Genomic DNA, 17,278 nt, shown 5'->3' with positions numbered 1-17,278 from the left:
CACTATCCCGCGACAATATAGTTGATTAGTCACTTTGAAGCAGTACCGAGCATGACGTTCTTCATTTCTAACTCGACTGTCTTTCTATAATGCATTTCTAAATTTGGTTTAACTGGACAAAGTACTCACAAAAGTAATTATAAAATAAAAAATTTGGTTCTTTCACGTGAAAATAGTTCATGTTAATATCGAATTACGCTAACAATTCTCTTTAAAATCGTTTTCAAAGTCATTTGTGCATCGATTATAGAAATGTAACCTAGGTAATTTTCCATCCGTTTTGCAGGTGAGATATAATTTTTCGAGATGCTCTTCTTTTTATGTGTATATCCAAAATATGTCCGATCTTCCATCACACGCCACGGATCATTCACTCTCTTCAGTTTTATTTCACTGCGTGCAACCTGTCAATATAGTTGTTGCTGTTGTATCTGAGTTGGCAATTATTAGCATTCGACCTACAGATCTATAATTAGATTCCAGTGCAGCTGAAGAAACTTGAATGCTAAAAGGAGAAAATTAATAACAAAGTATGGAATAAGATTTACAAATTGATATTTAGTGCTTAAATGGACTGAGTGTATATCAAAGTGTGTCTGCGTGTGTCGTTAGATTTTGTATTAATTATATTCAGGTAGAATTCTTGCAAAGCATTTAGGATTTATATTTAAGTGTGTTACAAGGGTTCATACAAAGGGTTGTAGGGCGAGTAGACAATATTATTGAACTAGAGCAAACAAGCTTTACTTATGTACCTGAAGAATGGATTAATACTCGGATTAAAAGGAGCACATGAATAAAACCTAATAAAAATGATCTTGAAACAAATTTTTAAAACCCTTACAAAAGCGTCACTTAATAACTAGACGAAACATTACTACATCTCATTTTGATCCTTGCGAAATGTTCAGCTGGAAACTTGAAAACGATTGGGTTCAAGTAAACATGCGAGTATTTTTTTGTGTGCTTAGGTCTTCCGCTTCTAATCCAGTATGAATTGGTGCATAATTTGACAAATCAATGAATGGTTTGGTGGGAAAATACTCTGAATAATAGATTATGTAAGAATGCTAGAATCTGATTGGATCATTCTTTATATCATGTTCTTCTTAAATATCACATGTGCCCAAAAGAGTCATTCCCTGCCTGATTGCCGAGGTAGAACAACATAATCAACCATCAGTTTAACAACGACATCTGTTTATTTAGGTAAGTAACAGGTTCTGACTCTATCTGCGTAAAAAAATTAAGATTCGTCGCTTTTATAAATTAACATTTATCTTCACATTTTACATTCTAATTACAATTTATTATGTTTGTGTATTTGCTATTCATTCCATTTACAATTAAATATTTCTAAATGAGATTGTCGTCTGTAAGAAGGTGGGAGATTTCATTTCGTTCTCAAATTTGATTCCTTCAATCAGTAGGACATTATGTTCCCATAAGAAGCTCTGTTGTATTTTTATTTTCGTTTCTCTCTTTCTAATTCTCAATGTCCATTTATAGATCATAATATTTAATCTGTCGTGGTTATATTTAATCTCACAATTATCAATATTAATTTGAAATTTAAAAATAAAATAGGATCGATTTACATATCTCTTTATTTTATTTTTTATTAGATCTTCAAAGTTAGCACGATATTAAAACGTATTGTGATCTGCATAAGTTTGTCAAGTTAAATATTAACGTTCATGTCAATCGAGATTTAGTTTATAATTTGAAATATTTGAACAAACAGGATCCTGTCGTTTTGTATGAAAACATAAGAAAGAATGAAACATTTGAAAAATAGTATCCGTCTGTGTATAGATGGAATTAAATGAAAATCAACAAAACGCATCAAACCTTGCAATAAAAGACACAAATGTGAACGTGGGTCATTTCAAGGTGATTTGTTTGTTTGACCAAACGGCGCGTTTACATTTACGACTGGAATACCATACTAGAAATCAACACCTGTTTACCCCTGTCGTTGCAGTAAAACTGTCTGTAAAGTAGACACTGCCTGACAAGATTTGAGTCGGCATGCCAGCATATAGGATACACATACTATAAATACTGCGAAATAAGTTTAAGGCCAAGTTGAAGTACTCGTGTTTATCATGAAATATGGATATCTCGGTGTGAACTATTTACGAGATGCAACTATTGCTTTATATTTCGTTGAGCCAGAATGAATATTAAACAGAAGAAAAAAATGCCTTGGGAGCTGTAAGCGCCCGAGAAATCGACTACTTATAATCGTTCTGCTTCAGGATAAATTAGTTTTCCTGCACTATTCCGCGACAATATAGTGTATCAGTCACTTTGCACCAGTACCGAGCGTTACATTCTTCATTTTCTAACCTGACTGCCTTTCTACTATGCATTTCTAAATTTGATTGAATTGAACAAAGCACTCAGCAAAGTAAATATAAAATAAAACATTTGGTTCTTTCACGTGAAAATAGTTCACACTAATGTCGAATTACATTACAAATTCTCTTTAAAGTCGTTTTCAAAGTAATTTTTGCATCGAACATAGAATTATAACCTAGGTAATTTTCCATCCGTTTTGCAGATGAGATATAATTTTCCGAGATGCTCTTCTTTTTATGTGTATGTCCATATGTCAGATCTTCCATCACACGCCACGGATCATTCACTCTGTTCAGTTTTACTTCCGGTTCTAATCCAGTAGGATATGATGCTTATTTGGACAAAATGATCACTGATTCTGTAAGAAACTATTCTGAATACTAGATTATGTATGAATCCTAGAATCAGATTGGTTCATTCTTTATATGATGTTCTTCTTAGATATCACATGTTGCCCGAAAGAGTCATTCCCTGCCTGATTACCGAAGTAGAACAACATAACTAACCATCAGTTTAACAACTACTTACGTTTATTTAGGTAAGTAAACAAGTTTTAACTCTAATTGCGTTAAAAATTTAAAATTTCGTCGCTTTTATAAATTAACATTTATCTTCACATTTTATCTTCTAATTACATTTTATTATGTTTTTGTATATGCTATTGATTCCATTTAAAATTAAATATATCAAATGAGATTGTCATCTGAAAGAAGATGGGAGATTTCATTTCGTTCTCAAATTTGATCATTTCAATCAGTAGGACATTATATTCCCATAGGACGCTCTGTTGTATTTTTATTTTCGTTTATCTCCTACCTCTCAGTGTCCATTTATATATCACACTATTTAATATGTCGTAACTATAATTTAAATAAAATTGCACCGTTATTTACATATCTATTTATTTTTATTTTTTATTAGATCTTCAAAGTTAGCACGACATTAAAACGTATTGTGATCTGCATAAGCTTGTCATATTATATATAAACGTTCATGTCAATCAAGATTTAGTTTATAATTTAAAATATTTGAACAAGCACAAGCCACACGTTTGGTGTGAAAACATCAAAAGAAGAAAACATTTGAAAAATATTATCCGTCTATGTATAGCTGGAATTCAATGAAAATCAACAAAACGCATCAAATCTTGCAATAAAAGACACAAATGAGAACGTGGGTCATTTCAGGGTGATTTGTTTGTTTGACCAAACGGTGTGTTTACGTTTACGAGGGAAACACCGTACTAGAATTTCAGTCATACCCGAATATAATATCGAGAGGTGGAATTTTCGTCAAACCCGATTATAGTTCCGGGTGCTGAAATTTCGTCAAACCCGAATATAATACTGGGCAATGGAGTTTTCGTCGACTCGAATATAATACCGGGTATTGCACGTTTGTCATATTCTGAAATGCGATTACAGTGTCACATAAGTACTCATTAGAAAATTTTACATCTATCTTGTGTAAACTACTCCGCCGAAACGTGGTTCCTTTGGATTTGATTTAAAGGGATGAGAAATGTTCTGATCCGTAATCTACTTCTGTTCCGCTCTACACTTAGGTACTTCTGAGATAGGGGCCGGTATAAGGTGGAGTTCTTTGTATTTGGAACATGCACAGCGGAGAGGGAGAGTATTCATACCGCTATTGTTACCTTCCTGTTCTATGACTGAATGGTTTCAACATGTTGTATGGAAACTGCACTCTAAAGCCGACAGTTGATCAAAATGGCTGCTCCCGTATGGTCCAAAACTGCACCTAAACTAGTTTAAAGGATATGAATTTTGGCGCTTATTAACAACATAGGGCAAAAACATTTGCCAGAACAGAGATTATTGAACCAGTTCTGAAAGTGCAATTATTGAATTATAAACTATATAAAAAGAGAAAAGTACGTTATCTGAGTGTTTTATTTCCACGTTACCTTTGAAGTCCAGGAAGCGAAAATAACCATGAGGAACGAGCAGTACGGCCAACCGTAAAAACGCTACCACCCGAATTACACCTATCGATCGTACACCAAAGTTAAGGAAATTTAAAGTCATTTTAACCATACCTAAGTTATACAGTCTTTTAAACATTGCCAGGAAAAAGCATATCATAATCGAGTCTACAACTGTAAGGCCACTTACAACAGAGTAGAGCGCAAAACTTACAGTAAAATATTACAGTCCTGTGTATTAAACTTGGAATGATCATCCCTTAAGTTCACTAAAAATTATTTTCCCAAAGATTGCATTTATAAACATATTTGTTGTACATATACCAAATATGCAAAGCGTTATGATCTTCCATACCAACCCTGATTCCTCGCTGGGTCAATGCAAAGTAACGCCAATCACAAAAACTATGAACGCTCTGTTTTCCTCATATTTTCTTGAGGCAATCGGTTATTCAAATGCTAAAAATGTTCCCTTATTCATTCTATATTCCACATAAACTGATGTTTATTCTTCGTGAAATAAATGAAAGCAGAAAATCACAGTTACTCGCACCAACGACACGCATCATTCTTTACGTTAGGGGTGAATGAAGTGGTTGGAGATGGGGGACATTGTCTACGATCACTGATCGGACGACACCGGGTCTTAACCGTGCATGCTGCTCTGGGCATTGTCCTTTCTAGATTTTAGCATAGGTGGATCAGAAACTATTAACCAACTCACACATGCTCCCTTTTTGACAGGTTCTTACACATTGCATATTTGATTTGTAGACACTGAACGATCTGAAGATGCAGGAGGCGGTGACGTTATTGACCATTTCCTCGTTAATCCTCTGTCACGGTGCCACACCTAATCACAAAGTGATTACATTCAATGCCGCTTTGCAAGACAGCCTTCCGATGAAAGTAGAGAGAAGGGAGGCACTACTTAAAAGTGTGAAAGCCTCCGGTGCCGATGTTGTCTGCCTGCAAGAGGTAATGATACGAATCTCGGTGGAGGACGAATCAAAATTCTCGTACATGTATTAGAGTATTATTTCCATTAAATGTTATTTCTGCCCAGTATAATCAAAATTTCTTCTCTAGAATCAAGAGATAGCACATTTCGTTATGTTTGTCTGTTTGGTGCATATATATATATATATATATATATATATATATATATATATATATATATATATATATATATATATATATATATATATATAATATTTTAATTTCTCTCCTACTAGGATTCAACCCAGATCCACAGGTTACGATATCCATCGCCTTGTCAGCACGCACCAACACCCATTTACGTAATGAATATTTAGAAACTGAATTCAGTCTCATTTTATACGATGTGAACACCATGAGATTTGGAAGAAATTCGTTTCTTTATTCATTCTTGTCCATACTTCATGTATACGATGTTAGATTATAATTTGGCAAACCCAACTTTTTAGTCTCCGGAAGAGTCGCAATTTCTTGATCGGTTTGGAATCTATAGTAAATTGTAAAAAGCACACATGTTGAACTTTTTCCAAAAATATATAAACCATTTTGAATTATAATTTCAAAGATATGTTCAATGTGTCTCAATAGCGATGCAATAAATAATGTTCCCTCCTCCCGCAAAACTTATTTATGCCCCCTTCCTCCAAAAACTAAAATGTTTTCTTTTTTTCATGTGAATCTCTGGACCGATATGGCCTTCGCATTACATACCCACTAGCCAACTCCCTCACAACCCATCCCACAGCAGTTTTTGGGTGTTGCTTCTGTGGTTACTGTATGAGCGTAGTACCAGTCGAGTCTTCCTGTTTTCGACGCACTTCCCATTTACATCCTTTTTACTTCTTACACTATTACTTCCGCGGCAATACTGGAAAAAAAATAATATTAACACATCGAAAACGGGCGTTTTTGTGGTAGACAACTAAAATTCTAACCACTATCCAATCGTAAAACGAAAGCAAATAGTTCAAATTAAGTATATAATATCAGATTTGATATTAAAATGAAAACAAAGAAACTACCCTGCAAGTAAAATTGTAGATGGAACATCAGGTAGAATAAAGTAATGCTTTTATTTAAATTTAAAAATATATTTGACACTGAATTGAATGTAAAATAAATGGTAAACGCGTTTATCCTGGAAATATCTACAAATTGCAGTAACAATTATCCACTAATAAACATCAATACCGACATGAACACATATTTGTAAACAGTTTCAATTATGACTATGCCCGAAATGAGTCACGTGGTAATATCATTTCAGTACCATGTGACACTAACTTATGGCTGGATGTCCATTAGTACTGTCAGAATATTTCGTAAGAAATTGTTTATGACCATTTACTGCCTGGAATTAATTCTATTTAGTTGGGGGGTTTAATGGAGATATTTTGATCAATTCACGGCTATTGATGATAAGTTACGAATTTCCATAATTTTTTTGTCCATGTGGACCAATGTAAGTCTAAACGAATAGTATGGTCAAGACGTCATTGAAAGATGCGTTCTTGCGTGAAGCTTTAGCTTCTGAGATAAAGTCAAAATTAGGAAGATGCCGTTCTTCTATATATTTAATTTGAATTGTTTGTTAGCTTTTCATATTGATCACAAATTATGTATATCTGTATTCATTACTTGACCTATGCCAAAAATCAGGTTAACGGGGTACCTGACCAGAGACATTTATTTTGTAAACAACATAATACATAGCTTACACTTGTCTTAGACTATAAATTTAATGTTCTAATCATTATCAATGGAAGTAAACATGATTACTTCTATCTGAATGTAAATGTTAGTTTTCACTTGGAAATTCCTAAACTTCTTTGACAACTTTGAATGCTTCAGAGAGGAGGCCGACCACCAACACGGCTCTGTTATTGCTTCTTAGCTTTTGATATTATGTTGTTTACTTGAAACATTATTTATTCCTGCTATAACATCAGAAGAAGGGTCATTGTTATTGTTGTGTTCAGTTTTTAATTTGGGTGGATTTATTTATTCAAATTAGTGTTCACTATAAGTAGAAAGAGCTCAATAATATTCTTGGCCTAAAACATTAATTTGGAATTATAGTGAATTCAGACAAGGAAATTTGGATATTAATGTGATACATCGCCATAGTCAGGACCATTGGAACATTATCACATTCGAGATTACAGGCACATTAATACAATCAAAATTTGAACTTATTTGGAATACCACTGGAATTCAATTAGAATTGAAATTTTAGAAAGAACTTGTATGACTGTTTAGGATTTAATTCACAATACTGCAGGGTTCTTTTTAAATTTTCACTCTGTATTCTAAGGGAATAAATTACTTGTTTAATTTTACAAAATTTCTTGATTTTCGCTCTTTTCTGTTACTTAGCTTAGACCATAGAGGCGTAACAATATTATTATTGTTGTTGTCGTCGTCGTTTGGAGTTGACGCCATGTTTGTAGAGTATAATAGGACGTACATGGTGGCCAATATTTCTGGTGGAGGAAAACAACGGGCACAGTTCGGTACGATCCACCGACCTATGAAAAGCTCCTGGCAATCTTTCCCACATACTGAGATTGCGCGATTAGCCGAACCGAGATTAGAACTCACGCTGACAGATGCGAGATTGCATTGATTGGTAAAGGCTGGCCATTTAAACCACTCAGTCACTGACTAACACACTTGGCTTCCTATAACACGGTGGGCATCTGATACAAAGCAAGTCATTTCTTCATAATATAATATTATTAGCAACCTAAAATGTTATTCCGTTACCGTTACCAATTTCGCTTTTGTTCAGCAAAACGAAATGTTTGATATTTATTTATTTATTTATTTATTTATTTATTTATTTATTTATTTATTTATTTATTTGTTTGTTTCATGCAGCACAGATATTACACGCGTCCGCAATGAATCGTTCCTAGGTCGGATGTGTACTCATTTTCAGGCTTTGTGCCACATAAGTTTGCTTTCGTTTTTATTGTTGAGTAGGGCCTTTACTCTCGTTTATTCTTTCCATGTTCTGCAAGCAGAAAAACTGTACATTGTCTTCCAACATCTAGAAGGTGAAGCGTTAAAAAAGAATTCATTACGCTTATTAATTTTATATTTAATCATGTTCTATATTGTTCCTGGTTAACCCTTATTCTGAATAAATTCCGGGTCGTACATTGTTTGATACACACATGAAGCCTTGTAATAATTTTGGGTTTAGATAGTGAATTCAGATTTGTATGGATTCTATTACCACATATCTAGATTTGTCCTGCTTTACCAGAATAGACAAAATGCTAATATACCTTTCTTAAAATGAAAACTGAAATATTACTAATCAAGTAATTAATTGACATAATTGGAATTGGTCAATAACAAAATATGGGTAGATTCTTTGAGATCCACGCTATAGCTTTGATGCGGTCATACCAGAAAATATGCAGCATGAAAGAAAACAATCGTAGACCTACTTGTTGGTCTAGAGTCGTTAGTGGTGTGCTTAGAGATGTGGGTTAAACAAATGGGTTATAAAATATATACCTGCCCTCTTTACAAACTTGACGCCGTGAAAACAGACCTGTATTTTCTACACGGTGATTCACAGGATAAAATAAACTTTCATTTTCTAATGCCTTTACAGTGAAACATTATTATTACAAAATAATTCAGAGATTTAAAAGTAGAAACATTGTATAAAAAAGTCAGCAATCGGCACTAGCATGGTAAATGCTAGCAGCCTCTGAACTCTGATAGGACAACAATAGATTGGAACAATGCATCATTATACAAGAAAACAGTGCGCGTGGAAAAGCGGAAGACACATTGAAAGAAATTCTCATTTTGAGTGAATACCTCCCTCTCCCACCGTTGAATTGTGTAAAACCACGTTGTACTGTAATACTACAGAAACAGAAACCCCCAAACAACTCAGGTGAATCCAATTAGCTGGTCAACACGCAAGCAAGACCATTTAATTCCGAAGTCGGACACATTTTGAGTTGCCAATAAAGTCTTTTAATGCTAGATCCGCTGGTTAAAGTTTAGAAGTTTTTATTTTTTAAAAAGTTTTTTCAAAGGAAATTTAAGTAAGAATAATATCCGGAAATGTTCGCAAGATTGTTTCAGGATTTAGTTTGTGGGAGTAGCATTTCGAGAGAAACAAGAGCACCACGTACTTAATTTGTTTAGGAATGGCATCTTTGAAGATGTGGAATCATTGTCTTGCTATTAAAGGCTATATTTAGTTGCAAAAGAAATGTGAAAAAGTACTTTTAGTTACACAATAAAGAAGCCCAAATCAACGGTTTGAGCAAGGGGGTAACTGAGAATCAGCTAAATTATCCTCCATCTTTAACACCGACAAAATCCTTAGAAACAAATCCAAGGAAAATAGCGATCCTCCCCATGTATGTACCTGATTAAAGAAAAGGGGATTAAAGCACACTTGAACAAAATGCATAATATTAAAACCTTACACATTCATGGTTTTACCAAACTTAATATTAACATCGTATAGAACGAATGTAAAAATGAATGAAAGAGAGAAAAACAGCAAAGCATTAAATGACATGAAATAATTAAGACATTGTATTGGATGGATCATATTTTAAACAGATTCATCGCATTCACGTACAAAAGTGACCTGACAAGGTGTCTGAAGCGGAAAGCTGCTTCGCATTGCTTTCAATAAGGCGCATTTTTCAACATATTGCGGAAAAGAAAACTGTTCAGTATTAAATATGGTAATATAACAGCTCAGTATGCATATATAGTTTCAACGGATCGGAAAAAAGAGTATTTTTTCACGAGCTAAATGCGGACGTTCAACATATATCGAATAACGCAAGAAAAAGGAACATATGTTTAACATTTTGGAATCGAAATACAACTAAACGTTAAATTCCGCTTGCCTAGAGAATAAGGTCTCGTGCACCATAGGACATTCTCTTCAACCGTAATCGACCCTTTTCGGTAATGAGAGCATGGCCAAGCGGATTAGGATGTGCGTGTATGGGAGCTTTGCGATAGATGCCGTCAAGCGCGAAAATAGCCAGATTCTACTTGGGATGGATTATACTTCTCTAACCGCCTTCTTTATAGTCTCTTAAGGAAGACTTTGTTTAGGACGAAACTTAGGGAAACTTTGCTGATTTCCCAGTACAGCTTTCCACATTGAGATGTAGGCCTATATCTGTACTTGTGTATTTCCTTCTTCTCTATCTTTAGTGCTGTCTTTCTTTCTACTTCTTTTTATTGTGTATGCAATTGTTTATCCAATAAACAGATTAAATCATGTATTTCAGGTGTTTGATGGCTCTGACCTTGACTGGTTGAGGACAAGACTTTCGGAAAACTATTTGTATTCCTTCAGTTTCATGCATCAGTCGGATACCCCTCGGAAGGGTAGAAATGAACCTCCGTGCAAAAGCCTAGAATTTTCCGAATTCGTTGCATGTGCATCGACTAACTGTTTGCAGTTTGACACAAGCGTTGAAGAGGGGAAATTTGCTTTCCTCGGATGCCTACAACAGCATTGTGCAAGGCATGTGTTTAGCCTGCCACAAGAGTGCTTGACGTGTTTATTACTCCGAAAAGATATGAATGAGGCACGTGAAGTGTAAGTATTAACGAGGTACGCGGTGTGTAAGTAAATATTTGGTATCATTATTTTTTCTTTGCTTGCACATTAATTTGATGTTTCAGATCAATTCTGCGTTCAGCACATAACTGTTGCGATTTCTTTATTGCTCTTTGTCAAATTTGACGTTATATATGTGTGTGTGTGTGTGTGATTTGGATTTGTAATGTAGCTTTAAGAATATTTCAGTCATATCGCTACGATGTCTGGAATGTGGCAGATTATAGTAATGTCTAGCACTGAGGCATCATTTATCAGACATGTCGCATGATGTCCCACCCAGACACATTATCCGGACATCAGGCGGATAAGTCCTAACACTACCCTCTTAATGCTGAGCGCCATGCGAGGTTGCTGTTAGAACAATTTTTATAAGTCTCTGGTACGAATCGGCCGGGGATCGAACTCTCGACCTCCCGCATCTTAGGAAGACGCTCTAACCACTAGGACATCGGAGTGGTTTGACATTACGTAATCACGCTCTCAGATGTTGAGTTACAAAAGGAAACTTTGTAAGTCAGGGAATTACGTTGGTTGCTTGCTTGCATACTTTGACGTCATTGTAACACATTATTTGCTATATCATGCCGTGGAAATGAGAACTAAATGCCTTTTGCAAAAATACACCAACGCATCAAAAAGCTCAAGAGGATGTGACTACATTCTAAATATTGCAGGTTTTGACTTTAATATACTGTTTTCAGTACCTGAGAACAGCAGTAAATAATGTTGCCCTTTCTTGCAACATGTACATTCTCCATCATTCTATTATGAAGAATTTCTTGCCCATTTGGAGTTTCTTTCTTTGCAAACAGTTGCAAACGCCAAAAGATGGGTATGAGACGTCTTTTGATGATATGCACGAGGATCGTTCTTATTCTGTTTGAAGAATGTTTATAAGAACTTTGATTTAGTTTTCTTATACTTCAAAGTAGAAAAACATTGCTTGGAGTAATAATATATATGTTTCTTGTAGGTCGTCTAAAAACGCCATAGTAACTTATATATATACTTTTCTTTAATTTCACTGTAACGTAGCAATATTTTATTTCTAAAGATAAGCGTAAGGATTTCGTTTCCATTAATTTTAGACGATTGTATAAGTTTTCAAATTAAATTTTTGGATATGCTCTAAAATTTCAACACTACCCTAACTTCAATCATTATTTTCAATATACAGTGACAAGCAAACACCCGGTTATTTTACAATACATTTTCCTGTAACTCGGATGCCCTGCAACACTGTAAGTGATGATTTAACGCAAAACGTGACCGGGATACCTAAAGCCGTTTCAATTGAAAATAATAATATTTGTACTGAACCAAATTATTGCATATGAAAATCAAACTGAGAAAATACTTAATATATAGTTCCCATAGTGTCGCGTACATCAATACTCGATCTTCTGAACTCGGAAACACGAGGTATTGTTTTCAGCCTGATTTTGGAATGTCGAAACCTATACTTGTATCATGTCGTCTGCAATGCTTCTTTACTCGTTACACAATTAACCTGTCAGGGTTAATTGAAGTAGTTAACATTATGCCCACAAGACTTTGTGAGAAGTCGTGCTAGAGTTCAGTTCAAAACCAATCTGCAATATCATTCTATTTAGTTGTATTATTGGATCACATTCTGCCGTGAGTCACACACACACACACACACACACACAAACTCACACAGTACAGCAATTAAACTGGATATGTACAATCAGATTTCTGTAAAGGTCTCTAGTTCGTTCCTCGCAGAATCACCAATGATACCCATGCATGTTTATCGTTGAATTTGCATGTCATCGTCTCGAAACATAGCAACAATTACTGATTTCGTTTAGTGCGTTAAGGATTTAACATAATTCTCAAAGACGTACAGCGCAACAACATTCATTCGATACATGATGATAAAGACTGTTCTCTGTACATGTCATACACCATGTTCGTCCTAAGTTCTGGAAGAGTCCATTTTGTTTACTGCAAAGAATTCAAATAGAAACAATTACAATATGGCCGAAAAGAAAAGCTACTCACGCCTGAAATAAATAAATCGACTCATCCACATGTCATGGTGGCATTAAATGTTTTTGAGCAAACAGACCAGCTTGTTTTAGCATGTATTTAATAAGATGTTGCGCTCTATGTCGATACGAAAGCTGTTGGAATACTTCTTGCGCGAAACGAAGCAGTCATTTTAAACTACATTTAATAACGCGAACGGAAACAATTCAATGAGCAACAAACACGAATATGTTGTGTGATGTGATTTCCATTCCTGCATCTAGAGCAGGGGTTTAGTGCTGTGCAAACTTCGTTCCCTTACCTTTTCTCGCGTTCCCTTACTGTTTGCGCTCTCTAGTATACTCCTACATCTAAGTAACATACTATAGCACATCAACAATGATCTAGAGCATTTCTGAGTGCCGATTAAAGCAGCTTGGAATTGCGTTCTAGTCAATAGGCAGTGGCAGATCCAGATACTATACAAGTAAATGTACACATTTAACTCGATATCCTATTTGCTTCTTTCATCAGGTGTCATTTAAATTCTACGACGATGATAAACGTGCCGGGTCTCTTGTTATTCAGCAAGCATCAAATGCTAAACCCTAGGGCAGTGGAGTATTTTCCGGATGTTAAGGAGATAGCAAAACGAGGCTATCTTCAAGCATATGTAAGTGATTTTCAAATGAATGACATATCCATATGAATATTTCATATTCACTTTCTTTGATATTTCTTGTATTGAGACCGCAATCTTTATATTTATTTCAGATCAATCCAAATTTTATTTGAACAGATGATATAATATTGACCATATGTCCTTGAAAATGTAGTCATGTTTTTCTGGCTACTTATTTGTTTATTTTTTATTTGCTTATTTATTACACTTTGGTGCGTTTGGGATTATCTGCTTTATCATTTGCTTCAAAAGATCATAATAATTATGCTGAAATCAGATGCAACTATCATGTGTAAATTTTCGTTTCACTCCATTGAATAATAATGCTATAAAGGTATTAAGTTTACTGTAGCTCTCTTTCTTATGTTCATCAATCGTATTAGTGTGTTGGTACATGGATAGCGTAGCATGAAATGTATAAAATATTTTACGGAATATTTGAGCTTTTTTTCAGATCACGACACAGTTGTGTGCACACATCTATCAACACCTTTCTTCGGAGACCTCTATCCCGAAGGTAAATAACAAAATAATAATTTTGTACAAACGTTTCAAATCATACCCCAGACTGACTTATACCTCCTCCAGATATATACAAGGTTTATCGAATTTGTCGGGGGTGGAGAGGGAGATACATTTTCATCTGTATAATTATATCTAAAATATATTCTCATTTTAGAAGACAATTTAATATCTTAAGATACAATATATATGATCTGTTCATGTTCAAACTGGGTTTAGAATCTCGATTCAGTCTTGAGGATGGAGCGAATGGGAATGCGGTCCCTAGATCAAAACTAGAGAGTGAGAGATAGAGAGAGGGGAGGGGGTTAACAACTTGGATGACTGGGTGAGAGTATTGAACTTTTGAGAAAGTCTTCTTTATTTTAAAATCGCCAGTCAACTAATCTGAGATAAGAGTGCCAATTTAAAATAAGTGTGATAGAACAACAACAACAACATAAACAACAACAACAACAACAATAATAATAATAATAATAATAATAATAATAAACATGAATTAGGAAAACGGAGATGACGCTGAAACTACTAACGAAAAGTGAAGGTGATGAATTGTTACTCCACATGTAAAGAGAGCATTCATTTATGTACACACATAACCACACACACACGAACAACAATAATATCAACAAAAGAAACAGTACTCTAGGACAAAGAAGCGTTTATATTGTCTTTATTACTATTTGATTTATTTTGTTGACGACCGATCCGGTTTCCAAGTGGTTACCTCCGTCTAGGATGTGGGAGGTAGCGGGTTCGAACCCGAGTTTTACCAAATACTTATAAAAATGGTACTTGCAGATGCCTCATTAGGGGCTCAGCATTAAGATGCTAGTGCTAGGACTGGTCGGCCTGGTGTCAGGATAATGTGACTGAGTAGGACATCATGCTACATGTCTGCGGAATGATGCACCAGTGCAAGACATCACTAGAAACTGCCACACTGCAGAAATCGTAGCGATATGACTGAAGATCGTTAAAGCTACGTAAAAAATGCAAATTACACACACACACACACACACACACACACATGCACGCGCGCGTTACTGACTAAGCAATGCAGGCCGCATCCGTTTATCGGTCGCGATAATCGAAATTTTCCGCCAGAATAATAGTATAGTCCAAATAATGAACACTTTCTATTTCTACTGAACAGTCCAAACAAATGTTTTTCCTCTCGAATAATATCTAAGTAAACATTAAAAAAGGCCTGCAGACCTAGAACAGGAACACAAGAAATGAGGATGACTCCAAAAATCGAAAATAATCTGATTGCTGAGTTCTCTCCTTATATCTAGCTTTTATTGCCACTAAATTTCACAATATACCCCACTTGATAGATCTTACTACTCATTTTATCTAGAACTTGCCTATTCATGTGACTCTGCCCGACCAATGGGCAGTTACTGAATTTCGCTCTAAACAAACTTGGGTCGTAGGCCAATCTAACTAAAGATATTCCGTACAGTTTACAACCATGCATAAAAATTACAAATATTAAATAAAATCTTGTACAAGGATTTAAGCAAAGCTGTAGATATACATAATAATATACATACAGTTATGGCGGTGATGCTCCTCCATAGGTGTATACCTACCACCACGCCCACCCTCCATCCCCATGGGCACATATTTAATGGGGTGGGATAAAAAAAGGGAAGCGTATGGATCTGTTTAATAAACGCTCTATAGATTTTTACCGTCAGCTATAAAGGTTCTAACAGCTTATGCTGCATACAACGGAGGACTTTTATACTGCATTAGATGGTCACTGAAGTGGATACAATCTTCAATAAATTAATGCCTCCATTTAGACGACTGCTGACCCTTGCATTTGTTGGAACCGAGGATTGAATCTAGGACCTCAAAGGAGTAAAGTGGGTGTATATCTACTGTTTTATACAGGCCTTAGATCATCACATAATTTATAGACCTTGGTTGCTGATAATATAAGATATATATAAATGCTTTATACTTTACATCGTAGCGACAGTATATTGAACCAAATGAGGTTACGTCTTCAAATCGTGTACAAATTGTACCTAGTGTTCTGAGTCAAGTGTAGGCACAAAAATGGTGACATGACGATTAGCGACAGCGAGCTATCGAAGTTGTTTTCGTTCTTAATTTTATATTTTTTAGCATTCCACAAATATGGTAACTATACAGCTCAGAACCGGGCAGAGGTTGACAAACTTCTTGCAGCTATCAAAGGTAAAACGCCACTGGTGCTAGCGGGAGACTTCAACACAGGCCCCGAACTACCTGAAAGCAACGTGTGTGCTGAACTTCAAGGTAATCTCAAATAACTGGGTAACTTATAAAACGAGACCGTTGTAAATTCATCCTTGCGGTTCGCAATGACACAACACAGCATTAATATATATATATATATATATATATATATATATATATATATATATATATATATAGAGAGAGAGAGAGAGAGAGAGAGAGAGAGAGAGAGAGAGAGAGAGAGAGGGAGAGAGAGAGAGAGAGAGATTATGTAGGTATGTATGTGCGGGTGTGGGTGGGTGTTTGTAGACAGTCTTTTCTGAATAAACCATATTTTGAACGTAATTGTTATATCAGGTTTAAACTTGACCGTGAACATTCCGAGATTTTGTAATATAATTCATTTTGACTTTTCCAGACTCCTATAAAGCCTTAACGAGCACTAAAGTCAGACTGTTTCACACTGCCATTAATAAGTGTACCTTTTGTAACGGCAACACATGGCTTCAACAAGACTGCGACTCGACTATTGACCACATCTTTCTACGGGGTCACACCCTTATGTGTATTACGGTAGGGAAGAATTATCATGTTTATAGTTGTTTTTATTAACATAATCCATACTAATAGCAAGTGGGAGTGAAAACTGGTTTTCCGATTTCTTGAATGCATATAAACAATTGTCAGCCCGAAACCTTTGAACACAGAGAAAGGACACACAACACATCTAGTGTCTTCAAATACACAGCAAGACCATATTCCTGCAGAGTGTTGCTTGTTTTAGAGCAGATACTAGTTTTTAGATTAATGCATATTTGAATTAAACGTTTGTTAAAACTTTGATGCATAAAGCAATGCCAGTGAATGCATCAATATTTGTCAATTGCGATCCAACCACAGAGGTGTTATG

General features: G+C 35.2%; 1 protein-coding gene across 1 annotated transcript; it reads left to right on the top strand.

Moving 5' to 3' along the window:
* The first annotated feature begins 1,153 nt into the window (after nucleotides 1-1,153).
* LOC149800584 (uncharacterized) lies at nucleotides 1,154-16,919 on the top strand. Its single transcript, XM_089954540.1, has 8 exons — nucleotides 1,154-1,209; nucleotides 2,806-2,902; nucleotides 5,084-5,287; nucleotides 10,600-10,913; nucleotides 13,464-13,602; nucleotides 14,066-14,128; nucleotides 16,276-16,428; nucleotides 16,787-16,919. Exons 3-7 carry the CDS (start codon nucleotides 5,102-5,104, stop codon nucleotides 16,366-16,368), a joined length of 795 nt encoding a protein of 264 aa, XP_089810666.1. The 5' UTR covers nucleotides 1,154-1,209; nucleotides 2,806-2,902; nucleotides 5,084-5,101; the 3' UTR covers nucleotides 16,369-16,428; nucleotides 16,787-16,919.
* The last annotated feature ends 359 nt before the right edge of the window (nucleotides 16,920-17,278 follow it).

This window comes from Sinohyriopsis cumingii, chromosome 4 (assembly GCF_028554795.1).
Source record: "Sinohyriopsis cumingii isolate HCF-2022 chromosome 4, ASM2855479v2, whole genome shotgun sequence".
In the NCBI taxonomy this organism is placed as follows: Eukaryota; Metazoa; Mollusca; class Bivalvia; order Unionida; family Unionidae; genus Sinohyriopsis; species Sinohyriopsis cumingii.
Note: the sequence above shows the minus strand (reverse complement) of the source record. Positions and strands in the feature narration are given on the sequence as shown.

Excerpts from the sequence above, each read along its gene's own strand:
- LOC149800584 (XM_089954540.1), top strand. The coding sequence starts at position 5,102 with ATGCAGGAGGCGGTGACGTTATTGACCATTTCCTCGTTAATCCTCTGT. Across the intron at positions 13,603-14,065 it reads GAGGCTATCTTCAAGCATAT|ATCACGACACAGTTGTGTGC; the intron begins GTAAGTGATTTT and ends GCTTTTTTTCAG. Across the intron at positions 14,129-16,275 it reads CGGAGACCTCTATCCCGAAG|CATTCCACAAATATGGTAAC; the intron begins GTAAATAACAAA and ends TATATTTTTTAG.